Here is a 23,181-nt window from a genome sequence, read left to right on the forward strand (position 1 = left end):
AACAAAAGGTCTAACATTTGTGTCATTGGAGACCTGGAAAGAGGTTAGGACTATAAATGTCTTTGAAGAAACATAGCTTAAAATTTTCCAAATTTATCAAGAAACCTAAATCTAAATCTGTGGATTCAAGAACCACAAACAGGGTAAGCCCAAAGAAATCCACGCCAAGATGAAATATAGTCAAACTTCTAAAAACTAAAGACAAAAAAATCTTGAAAGCAGAGGAGAAACAACATACCTACGGGGGAAAATCAGTATCATTGGCCATGGACTTCTCACCAGAAAAGACGGAGGACAGAGGAAGTGGCATGACATTCATACGCTGAAAGAAAGAACTGTTGTTAACTTGAATTCTCTATGCATTGAAGATAGTCTTCAGGAACAGAAAATCAAGATATTCTCAGATGAATAATTTGTCAACTGCAGACCTATCCTAAATGAAGGGATACAGGAAGTTCTCTATCTCTGTACTATCCTCACAACTTCATGAGATTCTGTAATTATACAAAAGAAGTCTTCTTAAAAAATGTAGAGGAAAGTGAATGTAAACTACTTGAGATCATTGAGAAAAATAATCTGAATATGCTCATAATAATTTGTATAAAAAGTGGATATGGTTGGGTGCAGTAAAATTGTAAACTGCCTGAAACCTATGAGCATAGTGTTAACTTCATGGGGTAAGGAGATGACGGCCATGATTTACTTCTTGAATAAGCAAGTGTTCAAGGAACAACCTCTGGTGGTTACATGCAAGATGGATTGATTGGGAAAAAAATTGGGTCTCTAGTGTAATTATCTTATGATCTGATGATATGCTAAAATGATCAAAGATAAAGAATTAAAAAGGAATGAATCCAGGAGAAATTTTGCATGTTTACAAACACTGTGCTATCTTAGTTTTGGAACCAGCTTTGTTGTGATAGCAGTGCCAAGGGAGAAAGCAGTTATACCCAAGTATCCCTGAATAATCTGTCCTCAGTTTTTCCTCATTAGATAAACCCATGCCCCTTTGTAGTGAGTATGTGTGTATACACACACACACACACACACACACACACACACACACACGTCTTACACATTTTGTTTTTATAGTCTGTGTTGTAGCCCCATGGAATAAGTATGTTTAAAAGAGGTGGCTTATAATCTAAAAGCCTTTCTAGAAATTCCAGGTCTATCATTTGAAATAAAAAGATCCACTGAAGATTTTAACAAAAAATATTTTTAAAAAATTTTTAAGAAAAAAGTATTTTATAGTTTACTTTCTGGACAATAATATTAAAAAATAATTTGTGTTTAAAGTTAAATGTTTCATGATATGAACTAATTTCCTTGAATTATAGATGATGAAATTTTCGGTGAATTGACAAGTGGTTAGTCATACTGAGATAAATAGCCACTCCAGGAATTATACAAGTTCGGCTACACTTATGTGTGATTAATTAGATGTGCCAATGAGATTTTAGCCACAGGTTCAACTACCATATATAGATCAGTTTTTGTTATTATTCTATAATTATAACCTATCCCTCAAAATATTTGGAAGTTCATAGGGTTCTTGGGCAAAATGAATCTATTGGAATCAGTAGAAATCCAGGACCTTCTCCAGATAGTTTGGTGATATAATTTTTGCCTAGGACAGTGTGGAAGTAGTTTGTCCAAAAGCCTCCAGTGTATGTATCTAATAGCATAATTTGGCATTTCAAGGTCAGTACTTGCCAGAAAATAGTGTGCTTTGCAAAGTCTGTGATTAGTCTGTTAACTCTTAAGTTTCAAATCATATTGTGTTTAGCTCCACAGATGTGATAGTTTTCCAAATTCACTGAAGTATGTTTAGGTATCTGTCTGATGGCTAGACCTGATTCTGGGCATAGGATTCAAAGAATTGATTAGCAGTATGCTGTGACCTTTCCCATTAACTTAGGTACTTTATTTCAGTGCATAGCATGTAGCAACCATATGGTTGTGCTAAAATGAGAATAATTATAATGTTAAATGGATATTTCCATTTAAAGTAAACTTTTTATATAACCTTTGTTACTAATGTTTAGCTCACATTTTAGTAATATTTAATTCAGAATGATTTTCTAAAAATCATTGAGATGTTCTTAAATTGTGATCTCAAAAGACTATATATTTTTTATTTAAATTCACTTAATTAACATATACTGTATTATTTCAAGGGTATAGGTCTGTAATTCACGAGTCTTATATAATACCCAGTGCTCATCATAACATATACCCTCCCCAGTGTCCATCATCCCGTTATTCTATCCCCTCATTCCTGCCCCCCTGCCAGCAACCCTCAAGTTTGTTTCCTAAAATTAACTATCTTATGTTCTGTCTCCCTCTCCGGTTTCATCTTGTTTCATTTCTTTCTCTCTGTATTAAATGACTTATAAACAAACCCATGGAGGTTGAAAGCTCTCACCTAAGGGCTATTTATGTATAGATTCGTGGATTAAAAACTTTGAAAGATTTTTCTGTGAGTGAGAGAATTTATCCCTATGTATGTGAAGATAGAAGAGTTAAACAACTCTAATTGACAATACTGGTGCCCTATCTGACCCTCAACTACTATATTCTTATTCCTTTTAATACTTATTTTAATTTGAAGTCAGAATATGAATAGAGTTCAGTAATTAATTGTTTTTTTTTTTTTTTTTTAGTCTTAAGCCATTAAAATACTGTGGTATGGGACACCTGGGTGGCTCAGTTGTTTAAGCGGATGCCTTCGGCTCGGATCGTGATCCCAGCATCTTGGGATCGAGTCCCACATCGGGCTCCTTGCTCGGCGGGGAGCCTGCTTCTCCCTCTGCCTCTGCTGCCACTCTGCCTGCCTGTGCTTGCTCTCGCTCTCTCTCTCTGGCAAATAAATAAAATCTTTGAAAAAAAAATACTGTGGTATGTAGCTTGTCAGAGCTACAATTGTTGGAAAGCACATGTTATTCCTGTTTGATTTTACATTTTTTACATGTTCAACACTAATTTTCTTTATGACTTATGTGCTTAAAATGCACTTGGATATGAAAAAAGGGTCCATTTATTTAATATAGTTATTGTAGATTATATTATATATTATATATAATATATATATAATTTATGTATATTACATTATATAGATTATATGTATTTATATATAATACATGTTATGCATAATATGTATTATATATTATATATAATATATAGTTAATATAGATCAGTCAATAAAATATATAAAATATATATATTCTGCATATGCATATCATTTACTTCATAGATACATTTCTTTACTGGATACTATATAGATACTATATAATATAGTATATAGTATAATATAGTATATAGTATACTATACTATAATATAATATAATATAATATAATATATACTATATTAAGTATAATTCAACTTATATACATTTTGAGAGTAATACAACTGATTATATACATTTTGAGAGTAATATATGCAAATATATTTACATATATTTGATATATATATACACACACACACACATTTTAGAGTAATATATGCAAATATATACAACTGATTGTGTACATTTTGAGAGTAATATATGCAGTCATAGTGGCATCATCTATATGGCATCAGTCCAGTCCAGGAAAGAATCATTGTCCCTTCTAAACCAAATAGAGAAAATCTTACTTTTTTTTTTTTTGACACAGTTCTTTATTGTTTCACTGATAGATAGGCATCTTTTCCAGCTTTTTTTTAAATTGATGAACTCTATTTTTTAGAGCAATTTCAGATTTTGCATAATTGAGCAGAAAATACACAGAGTTCCCATATATGTTCTATGCCTTACACATGAACAACCTCCCCCACTATAAACATCTCACATTAGGTGATACACTTGTTACAATCAATAAACCTACATTGACACATCATTATCATCCAAAGTCCATAGTTTACATTAGGGTTCACTCTTGGTGTTTGCACATTCTATCAGTTTTGACAAAATTATAATGGAGAAATTTATCCACCATTGTTGTGTCATAGAAAAGAGTGTCACTGCCCTAAAAATCCTGTGTTCTGCCTTTGCATCTTTCCCTCCACCCAACTACTGACAAGTTTACTTAGGATCCAGTTGCCTCAAACAGATACAAAGTTGCAAAGTGTATAAAACCTATCATACTGTTCTTGTCTTGAAAGGGAAGGGAGTTGTTATGCCTTGATTGTGGTCTTGGAGTTAAGAAAAATTTTTTCTGTATGTGAGAATAATGATGATAAGATAATATAGCCTAATTAGTGATGATTTTCTTTCTGTATCAAAATCATTTAGCAAATTCTGAAGTAATCCTTAGAGAATCTAAAGATAACAGACGATTCTTTTCCAGTTTTACATTGAATAGGTTCTCAGTGAAGCAATTAAAATTTAATTTACATGAGAAACATTGTTATGAATATTAAAGTGGTATGTGTTTTGAATTGGACCCCCTTAAGAGTGTAACTGTGAAGAAGTTCAGATGACTTTTATCTACTAGTCTGTGACTTTAGAGATACATTATCATGTATTATTCTTGACCTTTAATATCCTAATTTTTCTCTTGTTTAATACAGCTTTACTGGAATTGCTTGAAAAATTTGTGCTTCATCTCTCCGAAAACCTCTCTGAATGCTACTTCCCCTCAGTGAAATATACAGGTATGTTTTGAGCATCTTAAATTTGAAAAACAATTATCTAAAAAATAATATTTCATAGAGCTGTCTAATTAGATTAAAAATATCCACAAGGTTTCTCATCTTAAAAATTTCTCACTTTGTGCTTTGTACAGTGTGAATATCTTTCAATACCTTTTGTGCAAATAGTTGGGTTTTCTTGTAACCTGATAACTCCTTTTGACCTCTTTTTTTCCTGTATACCCATCAAAAGTTGTTTTTCATTAAGGCAATGTCTTCCTCTCTTTTGATTCTATCCATTATCCTGTAGGATCTTGTTTGTTTGTACTATTTTACCTACATCATATATTGATAACTTCAAAATTCACATCTTCTATTCAGAGATTTACTATAAGCTTCACTGCTTAATAGGTAAACATCACCTGGATGTGCTACAGAAACCCTCAAACTGGAAATGTCCAGCAGGGCCCTCACCTCATCATACCTTATTAACATATAACCTTTTTCTACATTATCTGTTTTGGTGGGCAATACAGTCATCTACTGTCCATCTAAACTGGAAACTGAAAAATGATCTAAGTCCATATTTTCTTCTCAATTACCAAACTATGTTAATTCTGTGTTCTTAATAGATCTCAAATTTATCTACTTAATTGATCTCTTCTTTGTTCAGGCCACCATTCCTTCTTTTTTTTTTTTTTTTAAAGATTTTATTTATTTATTTGACAGACAGAGATCACAAGTAGTCAGAGAGGCAGGCAGAGAGAGAGGGGGAAGCGGGCTCCCTGCTGAGCAGAGAGCCCAATGTGGGGCTCGATCCCAGGACCCTAGGATCATGACCTGAGCCGAAGGCAGAGGCTTTAACCCACTGAGCCACCCAGGCACCCCCCACCATTACTTCTTGCCTAGGGTATTACAACAGCCTCTTTTCCTGGTGTCGCTGATTAGAATCTGATTTCTTTTCAAAGGTATTCTTTATGCTGATCTCAAAGTGATCTTTGAAGTACAAATGTGACCTACTCATTCCTCTACCCCTTGGAAGATCCACATGGACCACTGCATAAAATCTAAACTTCTTTCCATGATACCCAAAGCCTTACATTTTTTCCCCTTTTCTTTCTCTCTGGCATAGTGTCTTTCTCTCCATGCCTTCTGTTTATTTTTCAGGAACACTAAACTATTAGCAGGACTGCCAGCTTTTCCCTTCCCCCACCCAAAGACACATTCATTTATGAAATGCATATAGAATTTTTATAAGCATTTAGACACAGCAATAAACAAAAGAGGGAAAAGATCTTGCCTTCTTGTGGGAAGACAGACAATCTTTAGTAGATCAAACAGTATGGTGTTGAATGAGAAATGCCGAGCAGGAAAGAGGGCTAGGGAGTGCTAGCTTGGGATGGGGGTTACATTATTAAATCGTGTTCAGACTAGCAGAGTTGGGAGAAAGATATGTAGATGTTTTCAGGAGAGGAAATTCCAGCTGTTGACCAGGAAAGAGACAAGTATGGCTGAACATGAGTATGTGAGAAGCATTGTCGGTATTGAAGTCAGAGAGGGAAGGATGATAGAGGGTTTTTGAAAGTCACTGCAGGGTCTTGAACATAGCCACACTGGCTCTGATTTGCATTTTTACAAGAAGATTGCTGTGGCAGCTATGTTGAGCAAAGATTGAAGGGAGGAAGAAGGCTAAGGCAGGGAGATGAAGTAGGAAGCTATTAAGATCCACATGAAAAGTGATAATGGTTTGGATGTGGATGTCAGTGGGAGATAGTATTTGGATTCTGGGTATATTCTGATGATTGAGCCAACAGAATTGAGTGACAGATTGACAATGGCATGTGAGAAAAAGAGGGAATCAAAGAAGACTCCAAGTTACTGATCCAAGCCACTGGAAAGATTAAATTATCATACACTGAGATGAAGAAGAATGGGGGAAAAAATAAGTTGGAGAGAGGAAGTGAAGAGCTTGCTTTTATGTTATGTTTTAGATACTTGTTATATATTTAGGAGCACCTGGGTGGCTCAGTGGGTTGAGCCTCTGCCTTCGGCTCGGGTCGTGATCTCAGGGTCCTGGGATCGAGCCCCACATCAGGCTCTCTGCTCAGCGGGGAGCCTGCTTTCCTCCCTCTCTCTCTGGCTGCCTCTCTGCTTACTTGTGATCTCTGTCTGTCAAATAAATAAATAAAATCTTAAAAAAAATTCATAGATACTTGTTATATATTTAAATGAATGTATTTTTTATACATTGGATATTTGAATCTGAAATTTAGGGGAAAGGTGTTGGCTGGAAATATACATTGCTAAATCATCAGCTTAGTATATAAAGCCAATATGCATCTCTGCCATGTCTTTCTCATATTCTGACTTAATGTCTAATTCTTCATGTGACAGTAAACTCTTGTAGCATAGTTTTTATGTCTTATTTGTCACATCCTCTGCAACTAGAATGACAGTGTTAAGAAATATTTGACAAAAGAAAGAAGACCTAAAAGAATGAAGGAGGGAGGACTTTATAAACAGTGCCAATCAGTTTGTCTTAATTCTAATAGGCAATAGATTAAACCCTCTGAGATTTCTGAGCAGAAGCTTTACTTGACTCATCTGTACTTTAGGAAGATTGTTTTAGTGACTGTGTAAAGGATGAACTAGAGTGCAGAACTGAAATCTGCCAGAGGTGAATCTCCAGGCATGAGGGTCAGTAAAGTAGAGAAGTAGCAGAGACTTATGAAAATAATCAAGGGATATTGTTCCTCTTATAAGGGTAATATGACTTCTCTGTTTGCTGAAGAAATCCTCATTTAAATATTTATTCAAGTTAGACACTATACATCATATTTCCTTAAAAAGAAAAATATATGCTTCCAGTCTGGCCCAGCCTATCCTTCTGGTCCTGTTACTTACCACTAATCAAAGGCCCCCTTTGCATTCATGCCACTGAAACTTTCTCCTGTTCCTTGTAGATGAGCTTTTCTTCCCCCATATGATAATGTAAAGTTGCAGCTAAAATGATCACTTCCCTCTTACTCCGAAGTAGATGTTCCTCTTTTCTGCTCATTATATTCACTTTAAACTAGCATTTTGATATTTATTATATTGTATGTGGCTAGTTCAAATTATTCCATTATGTCTCAAACTCCTTTGTACCTTCAGTATAGTATTTGATATATCTTTATTGAATTAAATATATAAACTGTAACATCAGCATCTGTATTCACACCAATACATTTGTGTAATAATTCTAAATATATTGATATTTACAAGTATACATATGAACATATACCTAATTATTTAACAGCCCCTTCAATGCAAATTTGGCAAAGGGATAAAAGAGAACTTAAGAAAATTAGAACAAAGAAATGAGAAGAAAATGTAAGGTAGCATTAAATAGGGATTAAGGTAGGTGAAGTCAATTGATACCTATTGAGTACCTCTTGTTAGATAAATAGTGTGCCAAAGTACATAATGTGTATTATATTATTCAACCCTATAACTGCTCTTTGCAGTAGGCATAATCATCACTTTTAAAATCAAGAGACTGATGTGCAGAGGAAAGAAAACAGAGATTGTGAGGAGAGTTTTGAAGAAAAACATTTGTGAAGAAAATTATAACTTTATGAATAAACCTGAAAATGTATATGAAGAGATACAGGGATTATTGGTCAAGTCTATGAGTATGAAAGGAAATAAGAAATAATAATTATGGAGATTTGCATGGCCAGAGGGGTATCTCCCTAGTCTTCACTATTATCTCCAATTTCTATAGCTCCCCTTGGCACATTGTTATGTTGTATCATATTTTCTGTAGATAATCTGGAATTAACATTACGTAGTATACATAATCTAAATACTCAACAAGACTAATTGCTCAGTGTGTTTATATTCAGTGCCCTTTGTAGAATTTCTAAATTATGATGTGGGAGATCTCAGATGTTGGCTCTTTTGAATGTATTATCTAGGCAGATAAACCCCAAATGTGAATTTAAATTCTTTAAAGGCTCTAACTGAATAGCTCTCCACTGGAATTTTAGAGTACAGCCAAAAATAAAGTCACTTCCTGTTTGATTGTATAATATATGTTATTATGATATAGTAAACTTGTTGTTAATATCATTTTCTTCCCATGGCTTTAGATATTCTCACCCTTCACCACTTTTTTGGGGGGGGGGGCTGGTGAAACAATGATTTCCTATTGTAAAATTTTCCTGTATTTACTTTAAATAAATAAAAACCATGTTTTGATATAAAAAAGAAAATTCTGGATGGATATATTCAATATTTTTTCATGTTTCTTGAAATGAGAAATTGATTGTCTTTTTAAAAGTGACAGCTTGCTTAAACCCTAAGGTAGCTGAAATTAGAATAACACAATCATCCATCTGTTGTTAGTTCCCTCAGGATTCCAATCTATTATAAAATTTGCAGATCTGGAAAAATCAAATTAGTTTAGCTGTTTATCCCCTTAAAGAAAGAGGAATGAACAAAGTTCTGCACATTTGCAGTTTGTAAATCTATACAAGTATCTTTCCAAGTCTTAACCAATATTAATTTTTTGTTGGTTCACTTCCCTGGAATGAATTGGGGATTTTTTTATCCTAATGTAATTGCTTCTTTAAATGATAAACTATTCCTTTAAAGGTAGGAAATATTTTTAATGTTTTATCTTTATATTGCTAATCAAGCAGTTGGAAAGAAATCAGAAAATTTTGTATTATTTCACCTTTTGATTATTAAAATACTTTTCGAACTTAATATATAGTGTCAAAAATCTTTTATACTTTTTTTGGATATTCAGCAAATATGCTCTTTGCCACCTTCCATTTATGGAGCATGTTTGTGAATATGCTTAATAATAGCAAGGAAGTATATAATATGAATTAATTACAATATCCTCAAGTAGGGGAAATATTGCATCCGTCTAAAATAAATTGCAACAACTAGTAAAATAAAAAAGAAAACTGACATTTTTCAGCTGGCTTCTTTATTTTCAGGCAGTGTGCCTTTAAGTATAGTATTTGTACTGGGTTGTTGTCAAATGAGGGGTTTTATTTCAAGTGTCATAGGTGTTTAGTGGAAAGAGCAACCAGTGTTGACTAGTACCATTGTGAAAGGCAAGAGGAAGAAGCAATACTGGAGCAAGAGGAGTGGTGCTAGTATGGCTAAAACAAAAAGTAGGAGAGGAGGAGTCTTGCAGGAAAGGGTAATAACAAAGACATGGAAAGAAATCATTTTTTCTAAATAATGCTGACTATACCAATTAGGGGCTGACACTCTTACAGTAACTTGGCCACAAGAAATTGAATTTTATGTCCATTTGAGTTCAATAAAATGGATAGCTATATCCCTGTGTTTAAAGAGAAGCAACAGAATCTGCCAACCAACTCTGGGAAAGGAAGGAGGTAGGAGAGAGTGTACTGACTGGTCGACTTCTTTGGGTGGTGAGAGTTCTTTGACTTTAGAACAGTTACAGCAGGACTTCAGAAGAATCCGTAAACAGCCAAGCAGTAACTGCTTTTCTAACCATGGAAATGTATTCCAGTGGGGAAATTCTTTGCTCTTCTGAAAATTAATTTTTTTCCACACCATTAGCCAAGTGCCAGGCAGAAGATATTTCATTTCTTCTACTGCTCTATGTGCTAGCTTTGCGAACCAAAAATAGTACAGAATGCATTACTAGAGTGAGCAATTTCAGTCAATATTAAGTCAATTTTTCCAACTCATTTTCTTCTGAGACCATTATATTTACAATTACATGGATTGGTTATTTCAAATAGTTAATGCTTTGATTAAATTAGACATTAAGTAGGGTAAGTATGATGGTACAGGCGTCATTGTTTGTTTGACTTTTTATCAGCAACTTGTTATACTTTTCATAGTGACTCCAGGGAGTAGGAGTTGTATTGTCCATTTATTACTTAATTTCAATGTAAAAAATATATTTTTAAGTCCCTATCTATTTCCATCTCCAACTTGCTCCATTTGATATGCAGTGCAACTTCTTGTTCATTCATTTGTGCATTTATGTATTCATTCATTCAGTGTTTGTTAAGCACCTATTATGTATCTTACACATAGATGTGCACATTTCAGTGAGTCACTGGTTACCAGTGAAGACATCCATTTTTATCACTGTATTTTATTTATTTTATCCCATCAGTTTTGTTTCTGAAGATTTTAATTACTGCTTCACAAGTTGTATTTAGTCTAGATTGTATATAACAAAAGATTATTTCACTGAACTTTTGTAGTCAAAGATCTGTTTCCGTTTGTCAAGTTGTCATGTATCAAACACAAATTTAAAATTGAAGTGTCTCTTTTAATAAAATATATAGTGAATAGAAAACTATTTTCTGATTTCTTCATTCCTGCTTGGAAAACTTTATTTTTTTCAAATGGGTTTTATTCATACTACTGTCCCTGTGTCTATCTAATATTAGGGTTTTTTTTGAGTGGGTATTTGATGTTTGTTCTGGTATGCTTTATACCCCCATATATTCTCACTAAAAAGTGATTTTACCACTTTTTGAAGATTTTTGAAGATTTTACCACTACATTTTTTTTTAAGATTTTATTTATTTATTTGACAGACAGAAATCACAAGTAGGCAGAGAGGCAGGCAGAGAGAGAGAGAGGAGGAAGCAGGCTCCCTGCTGAGCAGAGAGCCCGATGAAGGGCTCCATCCCAGGACCCTGAGATCATGACCCGAGCCAAAGGCAGAGGCTCAACCCACTGAGCCACCCAGGCGCCCCATAACCACTACATTCTTTAAAGTGAAATTTGTGAAATGGTATATTACTGTCTGATTTCAACTATTTCTAAACTTTTATTCCTTTAAATGTGGATCTCAAAGTTCAGTGCAGAAGAAATAAGCTGTAGAGGTCTTTAAAAATACAAATGACTGGATATTCACACTCAGCAATCTCATCAGCGGTATGGAGTGAAGTGTGTTTGTCTTTACTTTTAAAAAAAAACTCAAGAGAATTTTAGAGTACAGCTGTAATTGGAAACATTATCTGTTGAAACGTGCAGATTTAAGTTTCTACTCTTAATATACAGAAACATAAGCTTTTAGAGAGAGAATAGATCTGGGAAATTATTTGTACAATCCTAGAAAAGTTCAAAGGGTTCCTCAGATGACAGCTAGACCACTCTGGAATGACTCTTTCCTTCCATAGGAAAGAAGTAAGAACCTGAATTATACAGCATTTGAGTGGCATAATCCTTTTGGGCAACTACTCTCACCTTGATCCTTAACTATTCCATTCTTCATTGATAGAGAGGCCCGTATCTTCTCCTAGAAGCCACCATGATGTATGGGATACAATGGCATCAGGGACACTCATTATTAGCACCATTAACTGACTGCACATTCCTCCTACTGTAAAGATACTTAGCTGTGTCATACTTTGCAGAAGAGGAACATTAGTATTACAAGTGCCAGATCAATTTATTAATGAAGATAAATATTTCTCATGTTTAATAATCCAGTTTTATATGTACTAGAATTCAAAGTGTTATCATCTAATCGAAGTTAAAACTGTTCTGGTAATAGCTTATAAAAATCAATCTTTGATATAAGTACAGAGAAGTAGAATTCATGGATCAGAGAATAGAAGTATGTTTAATTTTACAGAAAATGCCAAACCATTTTCCAAAATAGTTGTACCATTTTACACTCTTAGCAGCATCATATGACAGTTCCAGTTCCTCCTTATTCTTACTGACATTCAGTATTTTCCATCTTAAATTTTAGCCATTTCAGTGGGTGTGCAGTAGTATCTCCATGTTGTTTTAATTTGCATTTTCCTGATGATGAATGATGCTGAACACTTCTTTTGAGATGTCTGTGCAAATATTTTGTTTCTCACTCACCCTCATCATTTCTATATGGGTTTCATGACTTTTTAATGTTTGAATTATGGGTAGTAGTTATATAATGATTATGGATTCAATCTCTTGTCCAATTTATACTGCATATATTTTCTTCCATTATGTGGCTTATCTAGTTATTTTCTGAATATCTCTTGATGAAATGTTGATGAAATCCAGTTTGTCAACTTTTCTTTTCTTCTATGGTCTGTACTTTCAGGGTTTTATTCAGAAAAATCTTTACCTACATCAAGACCATAAAGATAGTTTTTTATACTTAATACTTCGCCTTTTACCTACAGGTCTATAATCGATTTTGAATATTTTTTTGTGTATGTGTGAGGTAAGGGTTTACATCTTTTCCCCCAGATATCTACTTGTTCCAGAACAATTGTTTGAAAAGCTTTCTACCTCATTGAATTGCTTTTATATTTTGTCAAAACTTAATTGAGTATATAAGTAAGAATATACAACTTGTTCTTATTCTTAGGAGAAAAGTTCTACATTGATTTTTGAATGTCAAATCAACTTTGCATTTCACAGATGAATTCCTCTTGATCATGATACTTCATCCTTTTAATATGTTACTGAATTTGAAAGGCTAATATTTAAAAAAAAATTCTTATATTTATATTCATGTGCAATATTGGTCATTAGTTTTCTTTTAATGTCTTTGGGAATCATGGTTATGTTGTGCTTATAAGTGTGCAAGATTGTTATTATTTTACTTATTTGATTGAATTCACTAGTGGACACCATTTGGGTGTGAGTTTTCTTCATGGTCTGCTTTTTAAATATTAATTCAGTTTCATTAATAAATGTAAGACTTCAGATTTTCTATTTCTTCTTGGGTCTGTAGGATCTATGGTGATATTTTCTCTTTTATCTTGATACTGATAATTTGTGTTTTCTCTTTCTCCTTTTTCTTTATAGCCAGGTAGAGATTTGTCAATATTCTTGATCTTTTCAAAGAATCAGCATTTGGTTTTATTGATATCTTCTGTACTTTTTTTTTCCTATTTTATTGGTTTCTATTGTGTTTTATTTCATTTTTTTGCTGACTTCAGGTTTAATTTCCTCTTCTTTTCTAGCCTCTGTGATGGAAGCTTAGATCATTGACTTTAAACCTTTATTCGCAATGCTTTTGTTGTCTCCCAACGCATGTTTAGAAATGTCTTAATTACCATTTCATTAAAAATATTTTCTAATTTAGCTTGTTAGCTTGCTTTGGCCTTGATTAATTTGCAGTGTGTTTCTTAAGTTTCAAGAATTTGGAGATTTTCCAGGTATCTTTTTGTTACCGATTTCTAATTTAATTCTATTTGTGTTTATAGATTATACTCTGCATAATTTAATTTCTTTCAAATTTTTTGAAACTTTTTATGGTGAGCCAATGTTCTGTCTCAGTAAATGTTCCATTGACAAGTGAAAGGATATTATTTTAGAGTTGATAGTTGTAATGTTCTGTAAATAACCAATAAGGGCAATTTAGTTGCTCATGCTATTCAGATTTTCTAAATAGTTTCTAAATTTTTGTCTGCTTTTGGTACAAACACAGATATAGTAGTGTTGAGCTCTCCCTTTATTGTTTTATGCTTACCTACTTGTCCCTTTAATTCTTTAGTTTTTGCTTCATGTGTTGTAAGGTTTTCCAATTTGATAAATATATATTTAGTATTGCTTTTTCTTCTTGATTAATTGACCATGCTGTTATTTTTAAAAAGTCTTTTTATCTCTAATACTCCTTGCCCTGAGGTGTATTTTGTATGATAATAATACAGACAGACGTTCAGCTTTCTTATAACTGGTGTCAGTATAATATGTCTTCTTATATTTAATATATCATGTCTTTTAGTTTAAAAGGCATCTAAAGATATATAGTGTGTGGTTGCATCTTGCTTCCTGCCTTTAATTCAGTCTCAGAATTTCTGCCATTTTTTGGTGTTTTAGCCCATTTACATGATTATTGATATTTTAAAATTTTATCTATGATTTTGATGTTTTTGTCTACTATGAATTAATACCATGTCTTTCACATAAGAACCTTACAAAAGTTTATTTCTATTTGTCCTTCCTGTATACTATTTTTTCTATGCATTTTACTTTAATATGTTATTATTCCTTGAATCAATTATTTTTAAGTAAATTAAGAAACAAGAACGAAGCTATTTATATTTGCACATACATTTACAATTTCTTACACTCTTGTATGTGTGTTAATGTGTGTTGTATGTATATGTATCTGTGTATTCATCTGGTACCATTTCTCTTCAGTGTGAAGAACTGTAGTGTTTTTTTGTTTTCGAGAATAGTTGACATGCATATAGTTACACTAATTTCAGGTGTACAACATAGTGATTCATTAAATTTATACATTATTCTGTGTTCACTACAAGTGTAGCTGCCCTCTGTGCCCATGCGTTGCTATTACAGTATCAAGTGACTGTATTCCTTTATACTATGGCTTTTATCCCCATGATTTATGCATTCCATAACTGAAACCCCTTCACCCATTTTGCCTAACCTTCCACCCCACTCTCCTTTGGCAGCCATTAGTTTGTTCTCTGTATTTGTAGGTCTGATTCTGCTCTTTATTCTTTTTTTCCCACATATGAGTGGAATGATATGGTATTTGTCTTTCTCAGTCTGACTTATGCTGTCTGTGTCCATCCATGTTATTACAAATAGCATGATCCCATCCTTTTTTGGCTGTGTAATAACTGTGTGTGTGTGTCTGTGTGTGTGCATGTATGTATGCATGTATGCACATACATGCATCTTCCACATCTTCCTTATCCATTCATCTATCGATGGGCACTTAGGTTGCTTCCATATGTTGGCTACTGTAAATGATGCTGCAGTAAACATAGGGGTGCATGTATCTTTTTGAATGTTTTCATTTTCTTTGGGTAATACCCAATAGTGGGATTAGTGGATCATATGGTATTTCTATTTCTTTTTTTTTTTTTAGGAACCTCCATATTATTTTCCATAGTACATGTACCAGTTTATATTCCCATCAATAGTTTACAAGGGTCCTGTTTCTCCATATTTTTGCTAACACTTGTTATCTCTTATCTTTTTTATTTTAGCCGTTCTGACAGGTGTAAGGTGATGGCTCACCTTTGATATTTGGCCAAGAATGTTCAGACTTCTTTATTCATGAAAGTCAAAATCTGAGAAAAAAAACACAAATGTCACAAAAAAATAAACTTCAAGATATACATTGAATAAACAAATTTCAACATATCTACATAATGGAATACTACTTGCAATAAAAAAATACTATTGATACATGTTACAATATGGAATGCATCACAAAACATTGTGTTAAGAGAAATAAAAAACACAAAATAGTACATATTATGTGATTCCATTTATATGATGTTCTAGGTAAAGATAAGCCAACAGTGAAAGAGATCAGAACAGTGGCTAGTTTAGGGAAGAAGGATGTGCAAGAATTGGCTAGAAGAGAGCATGAGGGAACATTTACATGATGAAAATATTCCGTATCTTAGAAGCATGTGGGTTATACAGCTTATATGCATTTGTCAAAATTAATAAAATCTTTATATTTCTTTGAACACAAGGTATACCTCAATAGAATATATCTCCCCAGTTAAAAAGCAATCTTATAATACCCTATTATGGTAGTTGATAGGAGGTAGGTCTATTTCACAGCTATAAAAATATATAAAGGCAACATATTTTATTGAAACTACTTAAATTTTGCAAAGTCAGCCAGTGTCACCAACACTGCAGCACCAAAGTCTTAACATTATTTAAACTTGGGAAACTAAAATACAATTAATAATAAAATATAGGATCACCAGGAGTGTATTCAGGTTCTGACATAGAAGGAACTTCCTGGTCACTACGCAAATGAATTTTATCTGAATGTGTTGTAATGGGCATTGGTACAGCTATTTAAATTATGGCTGACTTTTTAAAAATGCTCTTGAGAAGACTAAGAACTTGAAATTATGGGGAACATACGAATGATTAATAGTTTAAAGATTGGCCATTTTATGAGGGTGAGAATAATTTGTGACATGTATGTTTTTGGTATAAAGTAATAGAAACTCAATTTTTTTTTTTTTTTTTTTTGTATAGGAGAAAGATACTGGCTCTTATAAATGGGGCAAAACTGTCCTTAGTAATCTGTACATCTAAAATTTACATCTATTTAACTCTAGTTAGAGTTCTAAATAGGGAGGAATTCGAAGATATATAAAAAATAGCTTAACTACTCATTATAGGCCAAATGTAAAATACTATTAAGTTTGTGTTCTGAACCGAATAAGTAAAACTCAGATGTAGCTTGTCAGGAAATTAACTGAGCTCTTAAGTTTATTTTATTTTATTTATTTTATTTATTTAAAGATTTTATTTATTTATTTGACAGAGAGAGAGAGAGAGATATCACAAGTAGGCAGAGAGGCAGGCAGAGAGAGGGGGAAGCAAGCTCCCTGCTGAGCAAAGAGCCTGATGCAGGGCTAGATCCCAGGACCCTGAGATCATGACCTGTGCTGAAGGCAGAGGCTTTAAACCCACTGAGCCACCCAGGTGCCCCAATTTTATTTTATTTTAATTAATTTATTTATTTTTAAAGAAAATGACCACTGTAGGTGGGTAAAAGACCAGCCTGGTTTGGCTGGGCTTATGAGGACTTCCTGGGGCATGAGACTTTCAGAGCTAAAACCATGGAGGGCCTAGGCAAACTAGGAGAAACAGGGTACCTTACCTCCAAGAGTGCTAAAAGATGAATTATTGCTGGTCCAATGAGTAGATGTTTGATAACAGTGATGTTTAATTTGTTGTTCTTCCTAATCTCTGTAGATCTCAAGTCTAGCCATATTTTACAGTTCAGTTTAAGTGCCACTTCTATGTAATCTCTCTCTCTTTCTGAATTCACATAACACTCTATCTGTACCATTCTTGTTCCACTTAGTCCTTTAAAACATCTTTATCAGAGTTATCTATATACGAATTTTATCTCTGGCACTACATGGAAAGTTCTTTTAGGGCATGATGTATGATTTCTTTTTTTATCCCCCATAGCTTCTAGCATCATGCTTCACACTTTATCAGAAAGGGTGTATTAAAAGGAATGAATGAATCCACAAGTTAAGTAGATTATACTAATAGGATGAGATGCACTGGTGTGTAATAGGAGGGGAAAAAAAGGTGGTGGTTAGGGAGATGCTTGGGTGGCTCAGTGGGTTAAAACCTCTGCCTTCAGCTCAGGTCATGATCAAGCCCTGCATCGGGCTCTCTGCTCAGCATGGAGCCTACTTCCCCCTCTCTCTCTCTGCCTGCCTCTCCGACTACTTGTGATCTCTGTCTGTCAATTAAATAAAAACAAATAAATAAAAAATAAAAAAATCTTTAAAAAAATAAGCTGTAGTTTAATATTAGCTTTGTTAAAAAACAAAAACAAAACAAAACAAAAAACAAAAACCCTACTGACATGAGTATGAGAAACCCAGCCTTTAGTCCTCTTTACCACTAAATAACAAGTACCTTAGTATTTTACATGTGTATGTGTGTGTATGCACATGCAGGCCACAGTTTCTTTAGCCAAAAATTGAAAGTTACAACTAGGACTCTCAGTGCTTCTAATGATGCTACTGAGCATTCACTGTTAGCTTCGTCATCCATGTTCTCCAAAACCAATCTAAATTTTCAACCTCTCCTATTGTCCCCTGTCCCATATAGCCCCTTCACATTTCATAGATCACAAACTCCTACTCCTCAAAGAAGATGTACCTGCTGGAAGAACTTTGTTCACCCCAACCTCATATATTGTTATACATTATAAGCAGTATATTGATTATTCCTTCTTGACACTCATGTTTAAATCTTTAAGAAGTGAACAGCCATACTTACACATATTTGTAAATCAAAATCTTATAAATGCATTGGTTGATGAACGTACAATGTTCTACATCATTTTGGGGTTAAGAGTTTTGTGTTCTGAGAGCTGAGTAAAAATAGGTTGCTTTAAAACTACAATTAGTCATTTTGTACTTAATATGCTTTTAAATGGCTTTTATAGGAGAAAAGTTATTTGTAAAAAGTTTCCTATTAATTCTTTGAAAATGTAACTGATAGCTCTTAAAAGAATGAATTCATCAATGTTTTCAAAATTCATATTAAAATATGTAAAAATATTACTTTAATCAATTTTCAATTAAAATGTGATTATTATGCAGACTTTTATACATTTTTATGACCCAGTTTGCTTTTGTTTTTAGCTACTGATGCAAATGTGAAGAACGAAAGTCTTTCATCTGTGCAGCAGCTTGGCATTAAAATGACTGTCAGGTATATTATAGGGAAATATCTCCCTTGCGCATTGCTAGAATTTGTTTTATCTACCTGATATGTGTTTAATAGTATTTAACAACCAACTATTTTGTGTACTTTAAATGCAGAGTTTATCATTCAGAAAGTAATAACTTTGTTTTGGAGATATTGGCACATGATTAAATTACCTCTGCTGGTAAATCAGTTATGGTTCATTATCATTTCAGAGGCTAATTACAGTGTATTTAAGTCTCTATGACTACAGGTTTTTTAAAAAAATGAATTGTAAAAATCAGCACATTGGTAGCACAATCATGCCATTTTAAAAAATATGATAGATTTTAATTGTCAAGCTACGGTAATGAGTACAAAAGAACCTTGAGGATAGATGCCCAAGTTAAAAATGAATAAACTAATTATAGTAGTTTGAATTTTTAGTACCCAAATCGTAATTTTCAAAAGAAACTTAACAGCAGACTGTGAATTAAGGAGTGAGTCTCCTCTCTTGCTTACTAACTGGGGATTTAACAGTTCCATCCTACTTCAGTGAGTAATCTTTACAATCTATGGAAGCTTTTAAAATGACTATTTTAAATAAATTCATAGCATTATAATGAAAAGTGTGGTAGTAATTCTGGCTAATCCATCTGTATCACATGAAGCATGTAACTCATTGTTTTGTGACCCTATATCTGCTTTTTATTTTGTAATGTCCAATTTCTATTCTGAGATGGAATCCATAGATAACATGAGCAGGCTAGTCACATATTTTTAAAATTCAGTATAATGTCTTATTGGTAAGATGTGAATGGAAGGTGATTTGTACCCAGCTACAGTATATGACAGAGCTGTCAACCATATAGAATCACTGTGACTTTGGCAGCTGCATATAGACTACTGATGTTTTGGTGCTTCAAATACTGCTCAAGTTTTGCCACTGGCAAAGTGACTTTCCAAAATGGAGAACAAGTCTTAGGCTTCAAACAACGAAAGTACTATATTTTCCTGATTTACACATTTAGTTGCATTCAATGTGTAATAAAAAATATAGAAAAAATATTTTATGATCTTATATAAAGCAGAATTGGTTTCAGATAATTATAAATAGATTCTTCATCCATGCAAATAATAGGCAGGCCATTTGTAAGTGGTTGTTTAGGACTGCCCCACATCTAACCTGCATTACTCACCAACTACTATTTGTGTCCCCAGTCACTGTGCAATCAAAAATGTTCTCAGGTGGCCGCAAGAGGGGATGTACTCCCTCTTAGAACCTTTGGATTACATGGATTAGATGAAATCTAAAATTGCTTCTAGACTTAACATTTGGTCAGTCTCACCTGTCAGTGTTACATGTTTTAGATTAATTTCAGGAAAAAATGCTTGTATTCTTCTCATCTACAGTATCTGCATGCATTTTGTTCTGTCATTATTGTTTTATTCTCCTTAAAAGTTATCAGTATTTACCAGATAATTACTGCTAATCCAAATATAATTATCAGGAACATGTACTTAGTGTAAAGCTCTCCCTACTTAGTATAGTTACAGTGGAAGTAGAAGAAAACTTAAAACCTTGGGATCTCAAGAGAACTACACTTGATGAATTTTAAAAAGTGAATTTATAATGCAGGGACTGAAGTTTTTCATTTTGCATGTTTTGTGGGCTTTTAATATAGATATGGCAAGTTCCTCAACCTGTTAAAAGACAGCGCAGAAAATGATCTTTCCTTGGTTTTAAAGCACTGCGAGAGATTCCTAAAACAGCAGCAAGCGCCCGTAAAATCTTCTCTTCATATCCTTTTTGAGTGGATTCACAGCAGTTGAACATTATGTGTTTTTCATAGTTCTTTGATAGGGTACCTTAACACATTTATAGTAAAATACTTTTGTAGCAACATGGACGGGACTGGAAGAGATCATGCTGAGTGAAATCAGTCAAGCAGAGAGAGTCAATTATCATATGGTTTCACTTATTTGTAGAGCATAACAAATATCATGGAGGACAAGGGGAGTTAGAGAGGAGAAGGGAGTTGGGGGAAATTGGAAGGGGAGGTGAACCATGAGAGACTATGGACTCTGAAAAACAATCTGAGGGGTTTGAAGTGGCGGGGGGGTGGGAGGTCAGGATACCAGGTGGTGGGTATTATAGAGGGCATGGATTGCATGGAACACTGGGTGTGGTGCATAAATTATGAATACTGTTATGCTGAAAATAAATAAATTAATTAAAAAATAAAATAAAATAAGCAAAAAAAAGAAAAAATAATATTACTTTAACCTATATTGATTTGTTGATGTACCTTTATAGTATTCTGTATTTTAAATATGAATTTTATTAAATTGGGTAGTAATTACTAAATTCAATCTTACTTATTTAATCTTAAACTGAGTAATTAAAGTTATTTGACTGTATTTTCAGATACATAAAAGACATTTTTAAAAAATAGATTTAGTATATCTAGAATAAGAATATTCTAGAGTTAGTAAATTTAGAATAACAATAGAACATACATTTATTTTACTTGAATTGGTTATTTTTCAGAAATAGATTTGACTTGAAGAGAAAAAAAGTATGCAAACCATTTGCCTTACTGAATTCTAAAAATATATGGATTTTAAAATATTTGATTATGTTAGTAATTTAGCAGATAACCTAAACCAGAGAAAGAGAAGGTACTATGATTTTAATGACTTGAATAAGTGTTGCCATGAAACAGATATTTTTTTCTGCATTTGCTAGTGCCATTGCCCTCCTCTACTTATGTAAATAATCAACACATTGGCTTGTAAATAGATTGAAGGTAAAATGAGGACTGAAGTATCAGAATCTTTTTCCTGATAGGGATCCTGGAAATGAATATTAATAGAGTTCTTATTTTTCATCTTGTAAGACAAAATATGCAAAAGTTCCTTAACTGTGCTTTTCAGTCTGCCTGCAGGGGACTTACACTGGCCATGACTGGTTTGTATCCTCTTTGTTCATGATAATGCTGGGGGACAAAGAAAAAACACTAAGATTTCTTCAGCACTTCTCCAGGCTTCTGACCTCTGCTTTCCTTTGGTTGCCAAGACTTCATATTTCTGTAAGACTTTTTAACTCTGTCTTTAAATGAGTGTGTTAAATTTTAAGGCAGATCCTATTTAAATTCATTGGGATCTTATTTGTAGAGAGTTCTGTAATAATTTATGTTCATTTTCTACCTGAATGCTTTTTGGCTGATTCTCTTTGAAGATACAGATTTGACATTTTCCCAAATGCTTGGTGTCTTACTTAAAGGTAACTGAATGAAAGATTAGTGATAATAGATGGATTATTAAATTCTAAACATGTCATCTAGTAAATTATAAAAAAAATATGTAAAAAGAGCTATTGAATGTTTTTTTAATTGTTGCTTTGTTAGAAAAAGTCAGTTAACTTACAACATAAGAAAATAAGTCAATATAAATGTATTCTATACAGAATATGGAAATCTATGATGAGTTTGGAAATCTATGATGATTTTTGATTATAGTGTTAAGGTGTATTTTAAAGGGTTTTACTAGCTTCCTGAGATCTTAGAGTTTAGAGGTAAGAGCATCCCTCAGTTTACTAACATTTCTGTATTTTGTTTTACTTAATGCCATTAAAATCTCCAACCTGGGGATACTGTCTACTATACCAGATAGATAGGCTCACACTTCCCAAACCTCTCCTACGACATACTGCACATGGACAGTGCAATCACATCGCTCCCAAAGATAAATAAGTTAAGGGATTGAGAGAATATGTGGCTTTCAATGAAAGCATGTATTACATGTTTTCACAGTATATGTTTGTGATAAGGAATATAAAGCCAAAGAATCAAGGAGGAATATATTATAAATACTGAAATTTTATCATTTTTTGCTTAAAATAGCTGTACATAATTCCTGAATAAGAATTTCTAGCTCTTATACTTCAGCAAATGTAAAATTTGTTCACAAGAACAGGCAGAAGCAAATGGCAAAAGAACATGTGCCAGTTTTTCTTTAATCAGTGGAACTATTTTCCTTCTGTTAACCAGAATTTGAATAATTCTTTAAATTGTACGTGAAGATTTTAAAAATTGTAGATATTCCCTTCTTCCATTTACAAATATAATGTTCAAAAATCTTTTGATAATGAATATAGATTTTGAATCCAATCATACATTTTCATGTCAAGTATTGTGAAAATGATACCTGCATTCCACTAGTCTTAACTATTCTAGCTTAGTGTTCAGATTGTGACACTGTCAGATATCACCAGTCAACTTTTTTTTTTTTTTTAAGATTTTATTTATTTATCTGACAGACAGAGATCCCAAGTAGACAGAGCGGCAGGCAGAGAGAGAGGCAGAAACAGGCTCCCCACAGAGCAGAGAGCCCAATGC

General features: G+C 33.2%; 1 protein-coding gene across 2 annotated transcripts in view; it reads left to right on the forward strand.

Moving 5' to 3' along the window:
- The window catches only part of TBC1D32 (TBC1 domain family member 32), a 248,907-nt gene that overhangs the window by 192,290 nt on the left and 33,436 nt on the right, over window positions 1–23,181 (forward strand). For both annotated transcript variants that reach the window (XM_082730010.1, XM_082730011.1), the window contains exons 28-31: window positions 4,553–4,636; window positions 18,739–18,808; window positions 20,467–20,582; window positions 21,719–21,873. In XM_082730010.1, the coding sequence (XP_082586136.1) occupies window positions 4,553–4,636; window positions 18,739–18,808; window positions 20,467–20,582; window positions 21,719–21,873 (425 nt within the window). The remainder of the gene's footprint in view (window positions 1–4,552; window positions 4,637–18,738; window positions 18,809–20,466; window positions 20,583–21,718; window positions 21,874–23,181) is intronic.

The sequence above is a fragment of the Mustela nivalis genome, assembly GCF_964662115.1.
Source record: "Mustela nivalis genome assembly, chromosome: 5".
In the NCBI taxonomy this organism is placed as follows: Eukaryota; Metazoa; Chordata; class Mammalia; order Carnivora; family Mustelidae; genus Mustela; species Mustela nivalis.